The sequence below is a fragment of the Aquarana catesbeiana genome, linkage group LG06 (assembly GCF_042186555.1).
Source record: "Aquarana catesbeiana isolate 2022-GZ linkage group LG06, ASM4218655v1, whole genome shotgun sequence".
NCBI classification, from domain to species: domain Eukaryota; kingdom Metazoa; phylum Chordata; class Amphibia; order Anura; family Ranidae; genus Aquarana; species Aquarana catesbeiana.
This window is the reverse complement of record NC_133329.1, coordinates 265,940,084-265,964,294: the sequence shown is the minus strand read 5'-3', so window position 1 is coordinate 265,964,294 and position 24,211 is coordinate 265,940,084. Positions and strand designations below refer to the sequence as shown.

Sequence of the window (24,211 nt, the reverse complement as noted above, 5' to 3'; positions counted from 1 at the left end):
ACTCTATAGTACCTATTATGAAAGCCTTTTTTGTATTTACAATGAAAAACAACATTCTACCAACTTACTCAAAAATAACAAAGTAAAAAAAAAGGTGTTTGTCTTAGAAATAATTTACTTATTATCAACCTTGTCTCAAGCACAATGATTAATAGCTGCCAACATTTTAACACTACAGATTATTGCAGGCCTAAACACAGAAAAATATGCTTTATCCTATTGCCCTGAGCAGCTCACTGCTCTTTCGCATGCTAACCATCCTTGTTAAATCGCTCAAAATTCACTCTGTGGGTGGCCGTGGCAGCACCACCAGAATGAAAAAAAAAACCCATCTGAAAAATTTGAAGGAGTCGGGTGGAAAATTGTGAGGTAAACAGTGACTGCATCCAATCAGATGCGATCACTGTTAAGATAGTAAAGCAGCCACAGGTGTGCGGGTGTCTGATTAAAACAGCCTCCATGCTGTTTTGTGTGGTTGGGGGATTCAAATGAGAAATCAAGACCTGTATGGCTAACCTAAAGCTGCTCATAAACGTTTTTTTTTTAACTTCGGTCAGCCAGTGGACTGGGTTTTGTTCAGCCTGGGACAATGTATTCTGACAGATGGACCCACCTTCTGTTGAGCGGGATTGACCAAACACTGATCAGATTTTGGCCAGTCCCTCTTGAATTGGATGACTATTAATCAGTGTATGGCCAGCTTTAGTCTTGCCAATTGCCAGAGATAAACATGCCGAGTGTATTTCACAAGCGCATGAACAGAGGCCCAGATAGCAGCCTTGCAAATTTGAGGAACAGATTCTTAATGCTGAAATGCCCATGAAGCACTAACAGATCTGGTAAAGTGTGCCCTAACAGAGAACCGAGTACCCCTATTCTTAAACCATACTTTTTAATGTTAACAAGTCTGATCCACTTAGCATTGTTGGAGAGAGAAGCAGTGAGTCCCATGCAGGAAAAGTACAAAGACAAATCTGTATGTCTGAAAAATTACAGAAGGTGAAAGGCAAACTCTTAAAGCGTGAACCATGTCAAGACTGCGCAGAAAAATATCCTCTTGATAATGTGGACCTGGGACAAAGGAAGGAAGTAAAATGCCCTGGTTAAGGTGGAAGGAAGAGACCATCTTTGGGAAGGAGGAGGCTTTAAGACAACAATGTTCTTGTGCAACACCAAGGCTTGCTCTTTACAGAATAAGGCCGCTAACTCAGAGACCCTCCTTGCAGTGGTAATAGAAACAAGAAAAGCCTCCCTCATCCTTACAAGTAGGCCTAACAGGTTCAAAGGTTTCTGGAGAGCCAAGAGAAACAGAATAAAGTCCCAAGGGAACACAGTAGAGGACATGGGGAAGAAACGTGTGTTACACCCTGAACACAGGCCTCAACTAGTGAGAGAGAGGGCCAAAGGTTTCTGAAACAGAACAGCCTAGACAAAGACTTGACTTTTGATGGTACTCAAGGCCAGATGCTGATCAAGACCAGACTGGAGGAAAGACAGAATGGGGGAGATTTAATAAAACTGGAGAGTGCAAAATATGGTTCAGCTCTGCAGAGAAACCAATCAGCTTCCAGGTTTCCTTGTCAAAGCTTAACTGAACAAGCTGAAGTTAGAAGCTGATTTGCAACCATTCCCAGCTGCACCAGATTCTGAGTGCTCCAGCTTTAGTTAATCTCTCTTCCTCGCTTTCAAGAGGGGAGGGATGACCAAGTTTGAAGGGCTCCTGTCCCTCAGGACCATGGTTTCAAGAGCCATGCTGGTAAAGCCTGCGACTGAGAAGCAGGATTGAACAATGGACCTTGTGACAGAAGGTCTGGACGATCCAGATGGAAGCATCTGGCAGGAGACTAAAAATGTCTGGGTACCACGTCCTTCTGCGTCAATTTGGTGCAAAAATAATCACCAGAATGCCATCCATCTTGATCCTGTGGAGCAGAAGAGGGAGAATCTGGAATATTATCATTGGAAAAAGATAGAGCGACACCTCCATAGTAAAAAGGTAGCCATCTCTCAGTAGAAAGAAGAGGTCCAATACCTAGGGACACTAGCAGAAAACTGAGGTTAGCTGGGAGTGGGAGGGGTTTTATATGGGAATATCCCTTTATGGCTGGTTCACACAAGAAATTGCACAGGAGCAATTTGAGTGCAGTGCATTTTGAACCCATGCTGAAATTGCCTTGCACCAAAAGTAGTGCATGCACTACTTTAAAAAATGCACTGCAACCAGATCACATGGTATTTCTGTACCATGCAATCCAGTGCAGGCAAACCCACTGTGTTTACGTCCTGCATTTGGGGTGTCATTAGCTTTACATCGACACCCACATTTGAACACTGTTGGAATTCAACATGTATATCAGATTTCTGGATTTTGTACATATGTTTCCTTACTCCCAAGAGAAGCCAGACTCCCATGGTTTTTGAAAGAATGAGAGTTTCACACTTCCGGGAGGACAGGATGCTGCCCCCCAGGTTGGAATGTAGCCCGTTAAGCTTCTAGCTGCGCATGACAATGCTGGCTCCGACCTGTCTATGAGAATTTCCTGATTAGCTGCTATGCAAGCGAACATCAAAGAGAACCTAACTGACAGGGATGATAAATGAGTTGGGATACAGGAAATCAAGGACCCAGGTATCTGTGAAAGTTGACACTGGTCGGATAATGGCAGTTCATGGACAAACACTGCCTCCAGAGGCCAGTTATGGCAAGACGGTCAATGATATAACCTGTTGAGGAAACGCCCCAGAGATACTGTGATTCGTCCAAAGGCAAAGTTGGGCAGGCAATAGGAGGGGGTCTGGATGAGGTGTGTTTGTGAAAAAGGAATGTTTGCAGGCAGAGCTCCCTCTTTTCAACACCTGGAGACCAGCCGATAGGATGTGTTAAGTACAAGTCTTGTATTGTGTTCTGATTGTGTAAGCTTTGTAACATTGCAATTTCTTGTAATACCCTTTTAATACTTTTATGTTAGTTTCCCAATTCCTTGGTAAATAAATAAGATATTGTTCTACTAGCAGTTCCGTGTGTTTGGTTTCATAGCTAACCTGGTATTATTGTGATATTAACAATAACATGTGCTCAGAGTTTAATAAACTAATTACAGGGACTAGACAAACTAATACACAGATGTAATATTAATTATTATATCGATTACATCATTTGGCAGCCCAGCAGAAGGCGTGTGAATTTTATTTTTACACAGAATCCACAAAAATCTAATGTATTTTTTGTCTTGAGTCCCTGTAAGCATAAATCCTCAAGTACACCCAGAACTGAAAATCATCTCTAGTGTGGACAAGATTGGCGCTGGCTCGCGAATTCTGAAACCATGCTTGGATGGTCATGAAGATTCTGTGAAATATTTCATCAGGGAGACGGACGCGTAGAACTTGGTGAGATCTTTGGCTGACATATGTATATATGTTAAACGTTTGTATCGGTAATGTGTTTTGATCATCCCTGGTTCTAATGTAGCCTGCAGATTGACAGGATAAACCACACATCTTTGAGGAAAAAGTGGGAGAAATATAGATTTTTATTATTTTTTTTTATTAATTTAATTTTTGTTTCATTTTTATTTTATTACTAGTTTATTTTTCCCCACGTGAGTGTGAAATAGCTCTCTGTTCCAAAAGAAGTTCAATGTGGCCTGCGATCTAAGGGGTTTAAAAATCAGTGGTAATATAGTAAGGCATTGATTAAGAGTGTGCCTTGTGTCTTGTAGGCTGTAGAACTACAGGGAACTAATTCGTTTTTAAATGGCTTGGTATCTGTTTTTTTTCTTTGGTTGTGGGACTACAGGTAAAAAGATAGCTTTTAAACAGTATTTACCTGTGTGTTTTGTATCTGTCTGTGTGTCTGTATGCATTGTAAGCAGCTGTTGTAAAAACAGGTTAGACGAGCTTCAGGGTGGGTGCAAATTAGCATATCAATGGAAGCCATTGAAAACTTTGTTAACAAGTATGGCTGTGTTAGATTTGATTCTATACAAAAGAATGCGTTAACACACCAATACAATGATCTATTAAAATAATGCAATACTCATAATGATACCATAAAGTATAAAAAGTCTTCCAAAAAAGGCAAGAAGCAAAAAATGGCCAATATTATATGCATTGTTGTTGAAGAGGAAAGACATTGCGGAACAAAAAGAATTATGCCCCGTACACACGGTCGGACTTTGTTCGGACATTCCGACAACAAAATCCTAGGATTTTTTCAGACGGATGTTGGCTCAAACTTGTCTTGCATACACACGGTCACACAAAGTTGTCGGAAAATCCGATCGCTCTAAACGCGGTGACGTAAAACACGTACGTTGGGACTATAAACGGGGCAGTGGCCAATAGCTTTCATCTCTTTATTTATTCTGAGCATGCGTGGCACTTTGTCCGTCGGATTTGTGTACACACGATCGGAATTTCCGACAACGGATTTTGTTGTCGGAAAATTTTATATCCTGCTCTCAAACTTTGTGTGTCGGAAAATCCGATGGAAAATGTGTGATGGAGCCTACACACGATCGGAATTTCCGACAACAAGGTCCTATCACACATTTTCCGTCGGAAAATCCGACCGTGTGTACGGGGCATTAGAATGGTATAGGGAGAGGAAACAATTATTTGAACAGGTACAAAGTGTAACAGAGAATATATTGGCAATGGTTGCAAAAGCAGATGCAAATGTTGCTGATCACATTCAACAATTAGTGACTGAGAAGTGTGTATTGGAACAGAGATTAGATGAGTTGGAGAAAACACGTATGTTGAAGGAACAATGTATCGCTTCTTTAGGACAGAGAGAGGCTGAGAATTTGCGTGTTATCACACTGCTTAGGGAGGAATTACAAGGTGCACAGGCAGCCATAATGGAGTTATCCTCCAAACGTGCAATAGCCGAACGTGCAATGGTGGAGGTACCCTCCGCACATGCGCAGTGCTCAGCAAAGATAGAAGTGAAACATGCAGAAAAACCAGACGCTCTTATTGCTGCAAGTGATGTTGCTATGACAGAAATAAATAGTGGAGATGTAAATAAAAGTGCGATAACTGCGCTTGAAATTGATTCAGGAGTTGAAACAATGGAAACTTCTGATGACTCCTCAGACAATGAAAGTGTAAAGTGTGGTTATTCCAAGCATAGTAATCATAGTAATAATGTCCAGCAATGTGAGTTTCCAATGCCGTATGCTCAAAGGGGCCTATACAGAGAGACCAGCCCTCAAATGTTTTTTTTTTGGGGGGGGGGGGGGGCAGTGGCCTTATGAGTTGGCATCACAGCTCAGTAAGATTTTACCAAAGTGCATCTCTTACACTAATCCAAGTTGGTGGTCGAATGCCTGGATGGGCTGTACTAATTTGGATTGTGAGAGATGTTATGCTTCCTCATTGATCCCATACACAAAAGTGCAGACTCAATCTCTGTATTTGGTGGCATCAATGGGCTTACTGACTGGGGATTCTATCTTGTTGCATTTGAAGCTAGATTACCCACATGTGATCAGAGAAGATGGAAGCTGGAGGCAGGTTGATACTTCCCTTGGTCGGAAACATGACCATGATGTCCTTTGTATGCCAGGTCAATACACGGTGGTGGATGAGAAATGTTGGGAAGATTCCTCACTCTGTGTTCTGGATGGAGAGAACATTGCTGGGAAGGGAACACCGGTGTATTATTTGGGACATAGGAGAGTTTGTTTCTTTGTCCTAAAGGATACTAACGTAACGTTAGTCATGGAACTAGGATGTTCTGTGAACCGGACAATAGCTAGAGGAGCACGGCGTAACCTTGGCGGTGTCTCTGAAATCCAGACACAGGAATGGAATTATGTGGTACCGCTTATTGCCAATCTGTCTGTGGATGTCAACCAGAACCGCCCTGTTAATCTGAGAGCCCTGAACCTTGGTATGGGAAGGAAGATACAGGAATGGTTAACAGATTGGGATAGAGATGAGAGCCTTATGAGGATCCTGCAGCAAGAGAGAGCTAATGCTACTTTAGCCATCTACCATGATCAGAATGTAATAAAGGTGGTAGTACATCAACTAGAAAATGATGGGGGAGGGTCTTGGTGGGAGGTAATATTCGGACATTCCAATAAGGCCAACAGTATTTTGAATTATTTGATACATCCCGTTATTATCCCGTTATATAAGTATTACTCATTATTGCTGCAGTTTCATCATTGGTTCAAGTTGATATGTGTTGTTGGACTCGACATTTATATAGGAAGGTCTCGCATTTATCTATACAAGCGGAGGGACGAATTGACAGTAAGGTCTCTTCATACAAGGTAGAGGCTTTGCTGCCAGTTCAGAACCCTGAAATACCACTGACATGCCAGAATTGCAGTAGGAAAGGCCATTGTGAGTGAACCTGCCTAATCCCGGCCCGTATCTACACTGAGGAGTTATAGGAGGTTGGGAATGGGACGCGTAGTCTGATGGATCATAGGTATATATTATGGTAATGGGTTGATTTCATGTTATGGTATAGTGTGATGAAGGTGTATTTTAGGCTAATAATATGGGAAAAAGGCCCTCCTCAAGACTCTATATTGGAAAGCTGGTTGATATGTTGCTCTGAATGTGTGTTGGTGAATGGTGAGTGAATGGACACCCCTTGCCTGTACTTCACCCCATCCTGAAGATATAGGAAAGAAGAAAACACAGAATGTTTACATGGAAGCTGTCACGGAAGAGTGATGTTGGTGTGTCACCCAGTAACAAAGCAGCACGTGTGGGGAATCGCAACACGGTAAGACCCTTATGGACTGTTCCATAGGAGCTGTTTCTGAAGCACATGTTGAAAACCGCAACGCAGTAAGACAGTTATGGACTGTTCCATAGGAGATGATCCTGTTTAAAATGCAATACGTTAATACAGTTAAGGACTGTTCCATAGTTGCTGGTTTGGAAACACATGTTGGGGAGCGACACACGTTAAGACAGTTATGGCTGTTCAATAGGAGCCGTGTCTGAAGAAAGGTGGTATGCGCCCTTTAGGAGCAAAGCGGATTATGTTGGAATTCAACATGAATATCAGATTTCTGGATTTTGTACATATGTTTCCTTACTCCCAAGAGAAGCCAGACTCCCACGGTTTTTGATAGAATGAGAGTTTCACACTTCCGGGAGGACAGGACGCTGCCCCCCCCAGGTTGGAATGTAGCCCGTTAAGCTTCTAGCTGCGCATGACAATGCTGGCTCCGATCTGACTATGAGAATTTCCTGATTAGCTGCTATGCAAGCGAACTTCAAAGAGAACCTAACTGACAGGGATGATAAATGAGTTGGGATACAGGAAATCAAGGACCCAGGTATCTGTGAAAGTTGACACTGGTCGGATAATGGCAGTTCATGGACAAACACTGCCCCAGAGGCCAGTTATAGCAAGACAGTCAATGATATAACCTGTTGAGGAAACGCCCCAGAGATACTGTGATTTGTCTAAAGGCAAAGTTGGGCAGGCAATGGGAGGGGGTCTGGATGAGGTGTGTTTGTGAAAAAAGGAATGTTTGCAGGCAGAGCTCCCTCTTTTCAACACCTGGAGACCAGCAGATAGGATGTGTTAAGTATAAGTCTTGTATTGTGTTCTGATTGTAATCTTTGTAACATTGCAATTTCTTGTAATACCCTTTTAATACTTTTATGTTAGTTTCCTAATTCCTTGGGAAATAAATAAGATATTGTTCTACTAGCAGTTCCGTGTGTTTGGTTTCATAGCTAACCTGGTATTATTGTGATATTAACAATAACATGTGCTCAGAGTTTAATAAACTAATTACAGGGACTAGACAAATTAATACACAGATGTAATATTAATTATTATATCGATTACATCAAACACAGTGCAGGAAACGTATATGGAATTGGGGTTTTCTGCATTGCATTATCATGTGAGTAGGCTCTCAGCCTTCTTTTTTTTCCCACTGTCCAATCACCTGAAAGTAGCTGCATAACATCCTGTCATCATGATTAAAAAGTCTGTGTCCTGTATGTATTGTACACTTAAATTAATCTGCCACAACACAAATTTCTTGTATGCAAAGCTACAGGTAGAAGCAGCTTCACTAGCTCACACTTGGAATCCAGTTATGTATGAGTAGCATGGCTACCAAAGCCTGTAGCCCAAGTGTTGTGAAAGTGGCCATTGGATTATTAAATGGGTATTTTATTTTCCAAAAACGTTCCTTTTAAGCTTTACTTACTTCACTCATTGAGGGAAACTTGAGAGGGGACGATAATTTTAGCTGTCCGTTAACATATATGTACACGTTGCTTTGGCCAAAGAATCCCAAAGACCTTTTTGCTGGTACATGGACAACTGTGACACTGTGCTGTTAAAAGAAAATACAAAGCCCATTAAAATGTACAAAAGACAGTTCATAGAGCAAACTGCTATTTGCAAAGTGGCACATTCATCGCAGCTAAGCAGAGTTCATCTTGGCTTGACTTAAAGGAGTTGTAAAGGCAAAGGTTTTTTTTATCTTTATGCATGCTATGCATTAAAATAAAAAACCTTCTCTGTGCAGCAGCCACCCCAGCACCCCCTAATTACTTACCTGAGCCCCATCTCTCTCCAGCGATGTCCATGAATGTCTAAGCCGTCCGGGACACTCCTCCTGATTAGCTGAGACAGCAGCGGCACCATTGGCTCCTGCAGCTGTCAGTCAGTCAATCAGGGGAGAGAGGTAGGGGGCCCAGTCGGGGCTCCGTGTCTGAATGGACACACGAAGCTCTGACTTGGCTCATGCCCCCATAGAAAGCTGCTGACTGTGGGGGCACTCGATAGGAGGGAGGGGCCAGGAGCAGCAAAGAGGGACCCGAGAAGAGGAGGATCCGGGCTGCTCTGTGCAAAACCAACTGCACAGAGGAGGTAAGTATAACAGGTGTTTTTATTTAAATGAGACAATCACTTTAAGTAAAATGAAATCTGGTTTCTAATAGTTACTGCAATTTGCAATTAGCGTTTTCCTATTTGCATTGTTTATTACATAAGCCCCAATGATTTATTAAAGGATAAGTTAACCCTTAGTAAAAAAATAAATAAATAATAAATGCAATTTTTTTTTGCAGGTAAGAAAAAATGTGCATTTTTTGTTTTAAGGAGCCTGTAAAGCATTGCACCTGCAATCAGCAGATCACGGTGCAATCTCAGGCTCCTGCAGACTGTCAGTGTATCTGCTCGCACCTCATATGGACAGGTAGTTACACAATGACAGTAGACTCAATGAGCTACCTACAGCGCTCACTAGCACCCTGGTAGTTCATTGAGAACTACAAGCCATCAGCTGCAAAGGTTGTTGGTACTTGTAATTCATTTATTCACAGAACTCTATGAATAAACGGCTGTGTCCTTTTCAAATTGTGACAGCGGATGTGGGGAGAAGATACCAGCCTGTTGTCACAATGGGAGGGGGGAGGGGGGGGGAATCGATGAGAGGCTTCAGGAGTGGGAACGTTACAGTTATTCATGATACAATTTGCTTTCTCATTAACATGCATTCTTTCCCTGCAATACTTTAGGATTTTCAATTTAGGGCAGCCTACTATTAAACTCAACCTAATACACATGTCAGAAACATACCAAACTCAAAAATTACCTTTTATTTTGCAACTGTCTCACAATTTGAAAACCTTCTAATGAATATATTTGTTAGGCAGGTCTTTACCTGTAGGATATGTTTTTTGTACGCACCAACAAGGATTGATTAGTTTGAAACAAAGTTAAATTACCACTACCAGTTTCTGTTTGACAGTCCAAATAAATCCCAAATGTAGGTACTAAGTGACGCACAAGCCTCATAATGTAAACAAAGAACTTCCTCTACCTTTCCTGACTGAGCAAAATACCCCCCCACCCCCCCCCCCACCCCACTGCAGCTCCCAGCAAGAAGGTTTCAAGAACAGAGGCAGTGCTGTCAATCCAGTAAACATTGGGCAACCGGCCTCACAACCGCAGACCACGTGTAACCACACCAGCCCAGGACCTCCACATCCAGCATCTTCACCTCCAAGATCATCTGAGACCAGCCATCCGGACAGCTGTTGCAACAATCGGTTTGCAGAACCAAAGATTTTCTGCACAAACTATCAGAAACCGTCTCAGGGAAGCTCAGCTGCATGCTCGTCGTCCTCATCAGGGTCTCGACCGGACTGCAGATCGTCATCGTAACCGACTTGAGTGGGCAAATGCTCACATTCGATAGCATCTGGCACTTTGGAGAGGTGTTCTCTTCACGGATGAATCCCAATTTTCACTGTGCAGGGCAGATGGCAGACAGCGTGTATGGAGTCATGTGGGTGAGTGGTTTGCTGATGTCAGTGTTGTGGATCGAGTGGCCCATGGTGTTGGTGGGGTTATGGTATGGGCAGGTGTATGCTATGGACAATGAACACAGGTGCATTTTATTGATGCCATTTTGAATGCACAGAGATACCGTGACGAGATCCTGAGGCCCATTGTTGTGCCATTCATCCACGACCATCACCTCATGTTGCAGCATGATATTGCACGACCCCATGTTGTAAGGATCTGTACACAATTCCTGGAAGCTGAAAATATCACAGTTCTTGCATACTTACATGTCACCCATTGAGCATGTTTGGGATGCTCTGGATCGGGGTATATGACAGCATGTTCCAGTTCCTGCCTATATCCAGCAACTTCGCACAGCCATTGAAGAGGAATGGACCAACATTCCACAGGTCACAATCAACAACCTGATCAACTCTATGCGAAGGAGATGAGCTGACTGCGTGAGGCAAATGGTAGTAAAACTGCACATTTTAGAGTGGTCTTTTATTGTGGCCAGCCTAAGGCACACCTGTGCAATAATCATGCTGTCTAATCAGCATCTTGATATGCCACACCTGTGGATTATCTTGGCAAAGGAGAATTGCTCACTAACACAGGTGTACGTTTATTAAACTGAGGAGTTTTTTCTCAGTTCAGTTCTCGGCAGTTCTCAGAGGAAAATTATCTCCTCTGCAGCCGGTTTATGAAGCTGAGAACTTCAGTTCTCAGAGGGAGAACAGAGGAGAAGTGTTTCCTCTGAAAACGGCGTAAGTGGGTGGGCTGCCTGTAATCTCGTGAGATATTGTGAGATTACGGTGCAGCCGAGTTCAAAAAGTGAAACTAAAGTTTAAAAGAACATGTGATTACATGTTTTCTGACATGTGATAAATAAAAAAGTAAATATATATATATATATTCATGTGTGTATATATATATATATATATATATATATATATATATATATATATATATATATATATATATATATACACACACACACACACACACACACACACTTGTATATATTTATATGTTGTTAATATTAATTTTTAACCCACTGGTGCTGATATTAGGAAGAAAGAAGCCTTCTCCCTCTAATCGTACCAGCTTCTCTCCCAGATTCTCCACCTCTGAGCTGGTGAATCTGGAAGGGAGATATTTCAGTGTAACGGCTGTGAGATCATCAGATCTCACTTTTATAAACTGTCCGTTTGTGACAGAACGGTCATGTACTGTGATGATAAGAGGAGAACATGTTCTCTGCTCCTTATCTCAGCTACATAAACCGGTACATCCCAGAGATCAGCCGTCATCATGGCTGATTTCTGTTTTATAAATGGACAGCTCAGATTTAGACAGATTTGTGAATAACATTTGAGAGAAATAAACCTTTTGTGTACATAGAAAAAGTCGTAGATCTTTGAGTTCAGCTAATGATAAATAGGGGCAAATGCAAAAGTGTTGATACACACACACATATACTCAGAAATATGGCTGTCCCATCCCATGTGCATATAATACAGTATCTCACAAAAGTGAGTACTCCCCTCACATTTTTGTAAATATTTTATTATATCTTTTCATGTGACAACACTGAAGAAATGACACTGTGCTACAATGTAAAGTGGTGAGTGTACAGCTTGTATAACAGTGTAAACTTGCCGTCCCCTCAAAATAACTCAACACACAGCCATTAATGTCTAAACCGCTGGCAACAAACGTGAGTACACCCCTAAGTGAAAATGTCCAAATTGGGCCCAAAGTGTCAATATTTTGTGTGGCCACCATTATTTTGCAGCACTGCCTTAACCCCCTTGGGCATGAAGTTCACCAGAGCTTCACAGGTTGCCACTGGAGTCCTCTTCCACTCCTCCATGACATCACGGAACTGGTGGATGTTCGAGACCTTGCGCTCCTCCACCTTCCATTTGAGGATTCCCCAAAGATGCTCAATAGGGTTTAGGTCTGGAGACATCCTTGGCCAGTCCATCACCTTTACCCTCAGCTTCTTTAGCAAGGCAGTGGACATCTTAGAAGTGTGTTTGGGGTCGTTATCATGTTGGAATACTGCCTTGCGGCCCAGTCTCGGAAGAGAGATCATGATCTGCTGTCTTTGTACTCCTCACATGACCTGGTTGCCGCCACACAGGCTTGACACCATCTGAATCAAATAAGTTTATCTTGGTCTCATCAGACCACAGGACATGGTTCCAGTAATCCATGTCCTTAGTCTGCTTGTCTTCAGCAAACTGTCTGCAGGCTTTCTTGTGCATCATCTTTAGAAGAGGCTTCCTTCTTGGACAACAGTCATGCAGACCAATTTAATGCAGTGTGCAGCGTATGGTCTGAGCACTGATAGGCTGACCCCCCCACACCCCCCCCCCCCCCCCCCTTTAACCTCTGCAGCAATGCTGGCAGCACTCAAACATCTATTTCCCAAAGACAACCTCTGGATATGAAGCTGAGCATGTGCACTCAACTTCTTTGGTCGACCATGGTGAGGCCTGTTCTGAGTGGAACCTGTCCTGTTAAACCGCTGTATGGTCTTGACCACCGTGCTGCAGCTAAGTTTCAGGGTCTTGGCAATCTTTTAATAACCTAGGCCATCTTTATGTATAGCAACAATTCTTTTTTTCAGATCCTCAGAGAGTTCTTTGCCATGGGGTGCCATGTTGAGCTTCCAGTGACCAGTAGGAAAGAGTAAGAGCGATAACACCAAATTTAACACACCTGCTCCCCATTCACACCTGAGACCTTGTAACACTAACAGATCACATGACACCGGGGAGGGAAAATGGCTAATAGGGCCCAATTTGGACATTTTCACTTAGGGGTGTACTCACTTTTGTTGCCAGCGGTTTAGACATTAATGGCTGTGTGTTGAGTTATTTTGAGGGGACAGCAAATTTACACTGTTATACAAGCTGTACACTCACTACTTTACATTGTAGCAAAGTGTCATTTCTTCAGTGTTGTCACATGAAAAGATAGAATAAAATATTTACAAAGATGTGAGGGGTGTACACACTTTTGTGAGATATTGTAACTTCCTATGATATATAGAAACAAGGTTTTAAAAAGCACTGATAATATTTTTTATATCAAGCTAATCTCTTATTTTACACGCATACCTAAAAAGACTATGAAATTACTATACATTCTGTTTAAACTAATTAATCAATGTAACGTAGGCTCTATATTGAACTTTATCTACAGCTCTCATTTCATACTGATGTGTAGTAGCACTTACCCACAAAGAATCACAGAAGCAGTGATCAGGCAATATAACAGTTGTGTATTCCTTTTTAGTGCATACTGCAACAACCAGGAATCCAGAGGATGTGATAAAGGCTTCAAACCCCATACCACTGCTGGTAAAGAAGCTGCAATCAAAGAAATCAGTCAAAGAAAAAAAGAATAGCTGTAAAGCAAAATCTTATTACAAGTATTCACCCACCAAATTCAGAAACCAAAACCACTGCTTTTGAGTGCCACTTCGTAACACTGAAGGTCACTAGTCAAATGATGCTCATAGACAAAAAAATAAAGGCTTAAAACCCCAGCTTCATCATCTATTACCAAAATGAATGTCAGCTACCATAGCACATTCTAATAAAATAAGTTAGAGTATGTGAAGAAAAAATCGCTGATTTTTAATTGTGAAAAGAGTGAGGGGATTAGACCCCCTGCCAAGTTTTAATTGCTGTCTGTATCCCCACTGGGGAAATTCACCTATCCTTTTGTCCTATTAACCACTGTCACAGAGACAGAAAGGGAAAATTCTAAAATATTGGACTTGGCAAGACAGCAAGTGGTGAGGGGAAATCTTATAAATAGGGACAAATGTTCTAGTGACAGCTGTCTAAGGTGGAGGTTCCCCTGACTTTGGGAAGATTTCCTCTCACTTCTAGTTTGCATCCCTAGGAAAATTGACAGGGGATTTAACCACTCAGTAAAATAGCTTTGCAAACTTACAGTAACTTAGCATGACACAATAATAAAGCCAGTATAAGTGCATATACGCTTTAAAGTGGAACACTATACTCTCCTATCCTTTACACCCATGTAAGGTGCCATCTTGGCCGCTAGATCTGCAGTGGCCATGGTGTTGCACATGTGACCAGCTATGACACCAGCCATTTAAAGGCCTGAAGGTTCAGCTGATACAAGAACACTGGCAAACCTTGAGGCTTCGTGCACACTGGGGCTTTTAAAAAAGCTATTATCCTTGCAGGAGAAAAGCAGCTTAAAGAACTTGCCTAAGCAAATGCATTTAGGGGCATCAAAAGCTTGGGCGTTTCTTTCATTGGGCAGAATATTAACTTATTCTGGGAATTAAAATTAAAAAAAGCACAAGCACTAAACGTGATTAGGTGTGTTTAGACCCGTTTACCTGTGTTTAGAAGCATCAGTCTGTTTTTATGCTCAAAACTCCTCTCTTGAATGTGACTTTGGTGGGGGGGGGGGGGGGGGGGGGGGGGGTTCTTACCTGTGAACACCTATAGTGTGCATGGACTCATAGGTCAAAATGGAGGCAGAGAAATAAAAAGCTCAAACGCCAGTAAAAGCAGCATTTTTGAGCTCAAGTGTGCATAAGGCCTTACAGCTATCATTTTAAGCTTTTAAGTTGTTACATTTTAGGGCTACTGATTTATATACATTCTAAGCATAGCTTAACAGTTCATAGGCATAGTAAATGTATAATTTGTTTACTTATTTTAATGGTTCACTCTAACCAAAACTGATATTTCAATACTGATGCATTTGAATTCCCATGCGTACACACCTTCTTCTCTACCTGATGTTTGCTACAGGTGGAGCTGAAGCAGACAAAAGTCAGTGGAGATGTCCACATCTTGCAGTCAGAAACAATAACAAGGAGATTCTCCTTTTAGAGTATGCAAAATATCAAAGTAGTCAGTGTCTGACTTCAGCATAAAATTAAAATATCACTTTTGGTGGATGAAGCTTAGAGTCAAAAATAAGAAGGATTTATCTGATCATTCCATAAAATGTATCTACAAGTTCAGGGAATTGTGACCTTCTTCTTTAATTCCACCCACTACCGACCATATTAAAAATTACACCATAATCTCATACAAACACGTATGCCCATATATGTTTACTATGTGCCACTAATATTTCATATTATAAATGTTAGTTACATGCACTCTACATCCTGTGTGTCACTAATATTTCATATTATAAATGTTAGTTACATGCACTCTACATCCTGTGTGTCACTAATATTTTATATTATAAATGTTAGTTAAATGCATTCTACATCCTATGTGTCACTAATAATTTATATTATCAATGTTCGTTACATGCACTCTACATTTTAGAATATGACAATTCTCTCATAAGCAATGCCCTTGTTACCTACTCTATTCCAGGCTGCTTTGTTTGTAATCATTCATTCTTTACAAAAAATAGGAAGAACGCCATGTAACATTTGTCATAGAAAGTAATGCAAAGTTTAGACTGACTTTGTGTTTATATTGTCCAGATACACTACCTATATAGCTGCTTTCTTTTCATGCCACTGCTGGAAATTCCAAAGGTGGACTGGTCTTGGTCAAGACAAAACCAGGCAGTAAATGTGAATGCAGAGCCAGGCCATTTCTGAATGGTGGGTATAGCAATTCCCGATGAACTATGGGACAGATTAAAGTACTGCAAGGCACTCTCAAGTCCCTGTTTACGGGCAATAGTGAGCATGGCTCGGGTGACAGGAACAACATAAGGGTGGCCCTTTTTGGGTTCACTTGTCCTCAGCATAGCAGTAAGATTAAACAATTCCTCCGAGCTCATTGACTGGCTGCCCAATGACCCCAAAAGACTGATTAAGTTTTCCGCACAGATTCGGTGCAAGGAATAGTGAGCAGTGAGTGTCTCAATAATCCGAATGACCATGCAGGCATTGACACACATAGTCCGACTCTGCTTATTTATACAGCAAATCCTTTTTAACCAGTCTGAGATGAAATTCTGTAGATCATGAGACCCAATTTCTGGTAGCCACTGTATAAGAAGGAGCAAAGGCTGGACATTACTGATGCCATAAATCCCAACGGAAGCATGTTCACCTTCCACAGCCTGAAGATGGAGAAAGAACAAAAACGTCAGCAGAGTGGAAGATTAATAAACACATACAGTATAGACCTACCATCATCTGTCTGAAGAGGACACAGAAGTGGAAAAGGGTAGCAAGCATCTATTAACCTGTGTTACAAAATGCCTCTTATATGAAATGCAATTTTAAATTTTCTTCGGCCAAATGGAATTCTTCAGTTTTTACTATTTAATAAATACACAGCTAAATACACAGGTGGAATACATAGATGAAGTGGTTCTAACTGCCAACAGATTTGAATTTCTGTCCCTATAGTCCTGAAATGTATGGAGTTCTTCCACAAAGCATTGCCCTGCCTAGCAGGGGAGGGGACTGATTTTTCAAGTCACCTGATCTTTCCTGCTAAAGTTTCAGTTTCACTTACAGGTCTCCCCACCCTCCAGAGCAGGACTGAACACTGAAAGAAGAAGCAGTACACTGATGAGGTTATCTGTCACTCTGCTCTCTCTTCCTATTATCATGATCATTGTACCGCAACACACCTGACTGGATCGCTGTGCTACTTCTCCCACCCCTTCTCGGAGCTCTGCTGTACAGTAAACAGCAAGCAAGCAGCAGATACCAAAGTCAAATTCAGGTAGTTACACTGCTTGAATTTACAAAAAATAATGATATATTATTAGTGCTGCAAATTCTTTTCACAGTTCAAAAACATACTGGAAAATACATGCTTCAGTTTGGCACAAAAGCAGTATTATGTGTAGGTCACAAACACAGAGGAACATGACCTGTGTCCCTTTATGAACACCAAGAAATGGATTTCACGTTAAGTACAAAAATTAGGATAGTTACCTTACCAGTAAAATCTCTTTTGGAGTACAGTACAGGACAGGACACTTGAACTTTAGACATTACACTGGGCTATATGCAGCTACCTTCAGGTGATTATATAAATCAAGTACCTGCACTAAAAAATATTTTTTCCTTCTCTGTCTTAATTATTTGTTTCCCAGCTTTATCCCTTAGATAATTATATATTAATATAAACATCCAGCACTCCCTTACACCATGATGCACTCAAAAACTGATAAGACAATTTATATACCCATATTTAAAAAATACAATATGAACATATTGTGCTAAATGTAATCACATCACTAATATTTGTGTGGAATAAAGTGATAAACCAATAGTACAAGGTCCACACACTTAGAAAATATAGCACAATTGCTCATTAAATCTAGTCCATCTTCAAAAGACAAAACACTTAATCCTCAGTGATAAAGGTGCAATCCCATGTACAGTACAATCCACCGGCATGCCACTCAATGCATGTAATTCATCTCAATCACCAGAAACATATGACCTCTTATCTCCCTCCATCTCAATCCTTTGGAGCAGACATTTGGAGGAGGGGAAATGCGTAGATAAGGCTAAACTGACTACACAGCATCATCACAATGTCCTCTGCTAATGCCTGGGGGGCGCTGGCAATAAACCTGTCCAGTTTGGTGTTGAACCTGGATGCCAAAAGCTCCACATCTGGAGTCTTCCACCTGTGGTAAAAGGCTTGAAATACCTCCAGATGGACTACCTATTCCCCCAGATCCAGATGATTGAGAAAGTTTGCCTGCCAATTTTCCACTCCTGGGATTTGGATGGCAGACCAGGCAGGAAGATGCAATTCTGCCCAAAAGATCTGCTTCCTTTTGAACAGCGTGACTTCTGGTGCCTCCTTGATGGCTGATTTTTCAGTTGATCCTTTTCGGGAGCTTGCAAATAAGGGGTTCAGCATTACAGGCGCAATCAAATTGCCCTGAGCTTCGGGATGGAAGGATGGACTTCCTCCAATGAACAAAAGGATACCCAGAACTGCATCCCAGTCTAAAAGGCTGATATCCATCATGAGAACTTTTCACGTCTTTGAAGAGAAGGGTTTGTTTCCCTGGTTTTGGATCTGCTGTACAGAGGGAGAGAAAGCCCTTTTGTACTAGGCACTGAAGGCTGCTGAGAACCAAGTTATTACAGTGAGACCAATGTGCTGTGCCAGGAATAAGGAGTGGGAGCTGTTGCCAGGTTGGGAGGTGCGCATAGAAAGAGGAAGGGGCAGGGCACACAGTCTCAATAACAAAACAGAGAAAATGGCTACATAGGTAAAGTGAGTGCCAATTCCTAAGGCCACGCAAGCACACTAAAACACTGTTAGGGGAGCATGCACAGGTACAGCAGCACTGCACAGACCCACGCCAAGCAAGTAAATGGGGTACATTTTTAAAATGAAAATGGCGCTCCCTTGCCCAAGCAGTAACCACCAGAGGGATGATCACCAGCTGTACTCCAAACAACACCTGGGCAGAGGTGGTTAGGCAACCTGGGCAGGAATGTTTAAAGGGCTTCCACCTGCACTTGCTGCTGGAGTTTTTACTAGAAGGGATCAGATCCCATCCTGACTTTACCCTTCACAAATTGGCATACCCCTAGCAAGGGTCTTTAGGGACAGGGCTCTGCCGCTGGCAAATCATGGCCCTGGACTTTTGTAGCACACTTTGCCCAACACCACTTGCTGCACTACATGCCAAGAGGAGTGCCTAAAAAGGACACAGTGCCATCTGGCAGGGTCCACATACAGTCCTATGGCACAGCCAAGGAGACAACCAATCTGGAAGCTGCAGAAGAAACTGCTGTGGTTATGATGCAGCCAGGAAATTTGATAGAAGAACTATTGTAGAGAGAAAATCTCCATATAAAAAAGATGAGGCTTATTAGGAGTGGGGGGGGGGGGGGTGTCATTGCAGCACTTCTTTTTGCCAGTGTTCAATCACCTGAAGAGAGCTGCATATAACCCAGAGCAATATAAAATCCTAGTTGCACAACCATGGGATAATAATAGGGATGTCCAAAATCAGTCAAACTGAGAGGTGGGCATACTGGGGGAAAGCCCGCAGTTCAGGAGACCTTACAACTGAAGCTGGCATCGGATGAGGCTTGAACATCCACCTTGAGAAACATTTGAAACGAAAAAACAGTTGCTTGATACACTCTAGACCTAGATAGAGTGTGCTTTGACATGAAAAGGTGGAACTTTATCCTTAAGGTCATAAGCCCGAATAAGAATTTAAGACTGAATAATAATTTGCCTGAGCCACCAAGAAATGGTGATTGAGATGCAGCTATTGGGGCTATTGGGAATAATAAAATAAAAAGACTTTATAACAGAAGCAATGCATGTAAAATAGACACAAACTGCATGAACAACACTGAAGCAGTGAAGAGAAGTATTTTTTGGATTTACTGGAGCAGACAAAAGATGGAGCACAATGTTCTGGTTGAGGTAAAAGTCAAAAACCGCCTTGGGAAGAAAGGAGGCACTGAGCCTCAATACGACTTTGTCCTTATGTAAGATCAGAACTGGTTCTTTAGAAAGCAAGGGCAACCAGTTCAGGGATACCCTGCAGAGGTATTGGCAGCAAGCAAGGAACATTGTGAGAGTAGAGAAAAAGAAAGGGGAATATTTCTGATAGGTCCAAAATGTGGCTTTTGAAGAGCTGAAATAACTGAAATTTAGATCCTCGAGTCACTGCTGATTGTACCAGTGGGACTACATGAGAGACACCCAGTACCATATCTGCTCCTTTAGAGCAGATGTGAAAGGAATTTTATATGAACATTTCCCAGCTGAGAATCGGCTGTGCTTGCCTAGCTCATTACAGACCAATGTGTGAATGAAACAATGGATGACGACGTTCCAAGAATACTTGTAGCTTTTTTACTCATTCAAATAGCATGGCATTTACAAGACACACCAGGAATAGAGATCTCTTGCTTGTTTCTTTCATACAGGCACATCGTCATAAGAGATCTCTCTAATTAAGTATTTGTGAGTATGAAGCAAAGAAATTCCTGGTAAGTTCTGTAGATGCTATGTTTTACTAAAGAAATAAAAAAGCTGCAAAGATTTTTGAAGCGCCATCATCCTTTGGTTCATTCAAGCACTGCTAGTGGATCTTTGCATCTGGAGATGAACCTGCACAGCCTAATGCTGATAGTGGAGGCCAGGAGATCCACATTGTTGTCATCCATCATAAGCATCTTCAAGGATAATGTAAGGAGGGCTTTCCCTGACTCCAGGGCTGGATACCTGAGCCACTAGACCAGAGATAACTGGGCTTGGGGTGTAGTCGCATTGATTTGTCCAGCCATAGCACCTTCTTGTCTTACACAGACAGGATATTGAGTTCTAGGGGTCTGAAGTGGAAATGTACAATTGGGATGGCCTTGAACGAGGTTATCTTAAAACCGAGAACTCTCATGCAGAATCACAAAGTCGGACAGCTCCTTACTGCAGATTTCGAGTCTAAGAATATAGAGTTAGAAGTTTCTCTGGAGTCAGTTTCAGTGCTGAATTTTGAAGGTTTAGCATCCAACTTTTTAGGGTCTGGACTAGGGATGAGCTTCGAGTTCGAGTCGAACTCATGCTCGACTCGAACATTGGCTGTTCGCAAGTTCGCCGAACAGCGAACAATTTGGGGTGTTCGCGGCAAATTCGAATGCCGCGGAACACCCTTTAAAAGTCTATGGGAGAAACCAAAAGTGCTAATTTTAAAGGCTTATATGCAAGTTATTGTCATAAAAAGTGTTTGGGGACCTGGGTCCTGCCCCAGGGGACATGGATCAATGCAAAAAAAAGTTTTAAAAACGGACGTTTTTTCAGGAGCAGTGATTTTAATAATGCTTAAAGTCAAACAATAAAAGTGTAATATCCCTTTAAATTTTGTAGCTGGGGGGTGTCTATAGTATGCCTGTAAAGGGGCGCAGGTTTCCCGTGTTTAGAACAGTCTGACAGCAAAATTACATTTCAAAGGAAAAAAGCCATTTAAAACTACTTGCAGCTATTGCATTGCCGGTCCGACAATACACATAGAAGTTCATTGATAAAAACGGCATGGGAATTCCCCACAGGGGAACCCCGAACCACAATTAAAAAAAAAAAAAATGACGTGGGGGTCCCTCTAAATTTCATACCAGGCCCTTCAGGTCTGGTATGGATATTAAGGGGAACCCCAGCCAAAATAAAAAAAAAAAAAAAAAACGCGGTGGGGTCCCCCCAAAAATCCATACCAGACCCTTATCCGAGCACGCAACCTGGCAGGCCGCAGGAAAAGAGGGGGGGACGAGAGAGCGCCCCCCCCCTCCTGAACCGTACCAGGCTACATGCCCTCAACATTGGGAGGGTGCTTTGGGGTAGCCCCCCAAAACACCTTGTCCCCATGTTGATGAGGACAAGGGCCTCATCCCCACAACCCTGGCCGGTGGTTGTGGGGGTCTGCAGGCGGGGGGCTTATCGGAATCTGGAAGCCCCCTTTAACAAGGGGACCTCCAGATCCCGGCCCCCCCTGTGTGAAATGGTAAGGGGGTACAAAAGTACCCCTACCATTTCACTAAAAAACTGTCAAAAATGTTAAAAATGACAAGAGACAGTTTTTGACAATTCCTTTATTTAAATGCTTCTTCTTTCTTCTATCTTCCTTCATCTTCTTCTGGTTCTTCTGGCTCTTCTGGTTCTTCCTCCGGTGTTCTCGTCCAGCATCTCCACCGCGGCATCTTCTATCTTCTGCTCCTCGGGCCGCTCCGCACCCATGCCATGGGGGGAGGCTCCCGCTCTTCTCTTCATCTTCTTCTCTTCTTCATCTTCTTCATCTTCTTCTCCGGGCTGCTCCTCATCCATGCTGGCATGGAGGGAGGCTCCCGCTGTGTGACGGCGTCTCCTCTTCTGACGGTTCTTAAGTAACGGGGGCGGGGCCACCCGGTGACTCCGCCCCACTCTGACGCACTGGACATGACGGGACTTCCCTGTGGCATTCCCCGTGACGTCACAGGGAAGTCCCGTCAAGTCAGCATGCGTCAGAGAGGGGCAGGGTCACCAGGTGGCCCCGCCCCCCATTATTTAAGAACCGTCAGACGAGGAGACGCGTCACACAGCGGGAGCCTCCCTCCATGCCAGCATAGATGCGGAGCGGCCCTGAGAAGAAAATGAAGAAGAGAAGAAGATGAAGAAGAGAAGAAGATGAAGAGAAGAGCGGGAGCCTCCCCCCCATGCCATGGGTGCGGAGCGGCCCAAGGAGAAGAAGATAGAAGACGCCGCGGAGGAGATGCCGGACGAGAACGCCGGAGGAAGAACCAGAAGAGCCAGAAGAACCAGAAGAAGAAGATGAAAAGATGAAGGAATATAGAAGAAAGAAGAAGCATTTAAATAAAGGAATTTTTAAAAACTGTCTCTTGTCATTTTTAACATTTTTGACAGTTTTTTAGTGAAATGGTAGGGGTACTTTTGTACCACCTTACCATTTCACACAGGGGGGGGGCCGGGATCTGGGGGTCCCCTTGTTAAAGGGGGCTTCCAGATTCCGATAAGCCCCCCGCCCGCAGACCCCCACAACCACCGGCCAGGGTTGTGGGGATGAGGCCCTTGTCCTCATCAACATGGGGACAAGGTGCTACCCCAAAGCACGCTCCCAATGTTGAGGGCATGTGGCCTGGTACGGTTCAGGAGGGGGGGCCGCTCTCTCGTCCCCCCTCTTTTTTGGCCCGGGGTTCCCCTTAAAATCCATACCAGACCTGAAGGGTCTGGTATGGAATTTAGGGGGACCCCCACATCATTTTTTTTTTTTTTTTTTAATTTTGGCCAGGGTTCCCCTTAATATCCATACCAGATCTGAAGGGCCTGGTATGGAATTTAGGGGGGCCCCCACGTCATTTTTTTTTTAAAATTTTGGTTCGGGGTTCCCCTGTGGGGAATTCCTATGCCGTTTTTATCAATGAACTTCTATGTGTATTGTCGGACCGGCAATGCAATAGCCGCGAGTAGTTTTAAATGGCTTTTTTACTTTGAAATGTCATTTTGCTGTCAGACTGTTCTAAACGCGGGAAACATGCGCCCCTTTACAGGCATACTATAGACACCCCCCAGCTACGAAATTTAAAGGGATATTACACTTTTATTGTTTGACTTTAAGCATTATTAAAATAACTGCTCCTGAAAAAACGGCCGTTTTTAAAAGTTTTTTTTTTTGCATTGATCCATGTCCCCTGGGGCAGGACCCAGGTCCCCAAACACTTTTTATGACAATAACTTGCATATAAGCCTTTAAAATTAGCACTTTTGATTATTCATGTTCGTGTCCCATAGACTTTAACGGTGTTCGCGTGTTCGAACGAACTTTTTTCTTGTTCGCATGTTCTAGTGCGAACCGAACAGGGGGGGTGTTCGGCTCATCCCTAGTCTGGACAGTCCACAGTATATTATCAGCCAGTATTTGGGTCTACACGAGTGCTAATACTTTGGTCAACACTTGAAGTGCAAAAGATTAGCCAAATGGCTACAAACTGATAGTGTTGTGTGCTTACCACCAATCGAAGGTTGTGTTGGTGTGCTGGAAAGATGGGGACATGCACGTAAGCATCCTTGATGTCCACAGAGGCTGGAAGGTCACCCTGATAGAGGGAAGTTATGACAAACCTGCAAAATTTTGGGGATGGAATTAACAGATATAGGGCCTTCAGATCTAAGATGGGGTCGTTGCCTCTTCTTTGGTTTTGGAACAGTGAAATAGTTTGAATAAAAACCCTAAAACCTTTCCACAGTTGAAATAATGGCAATGAATCAAAAAGGAGGTATGCTGGCCTGTACAGAGACACAGGCAGGTTTGGCAACATTAATACCAAGTACCAGTGCACTAAAACCTCTTAGGCAATCACAACAGCTGGAAACAATCTGCCACCCCAAGCAGAAGAGAAATCACTTATGTGTTAAAACCAGCACTTAGACAAATGGTATTCTC

At 42.7% G+C, this 24,211-nt stretch overlaps 1 protein-coding gene across 6 annotated transcripts in view; it reads right to left on the bottom strand.

The window, feature by feature from the left end:
• The window catches only part of NBEAL1 (neurobeachin like 1), a 371,002-nt gene that overhangs the window by 171,952 nt on the left and 174,839 nt on the right, over window positions 1-24,211 (bottom strand). For all 6 annotated transcript variants that reach the window (XR_012244983.1, XM_073633306.1, XM_073633307.1 and 3 more), the window contains 3 exons: window positions 15,816-16,396; window positions 13,548-13,680; window positions 8,208-8,336 (listed from right to left, as the gene is read on the bottom strand). Coding sequence is in view for 5 of the 6 variants with exons in the window: in XM_073633306.1 (XP_073489407.1) it covers window positions 8,208-8,336; window positions 13,548-13,680; window positions 15,816-16,396 (843 nt within the window). In the remaining variant the exon portion in view is untranslated. The remainder of the gene's footprint in view (window positions 1-8,207; window positions 8,337-13,547; window positions 13,681-15,815; window positions 16,397-24,211) is intronic.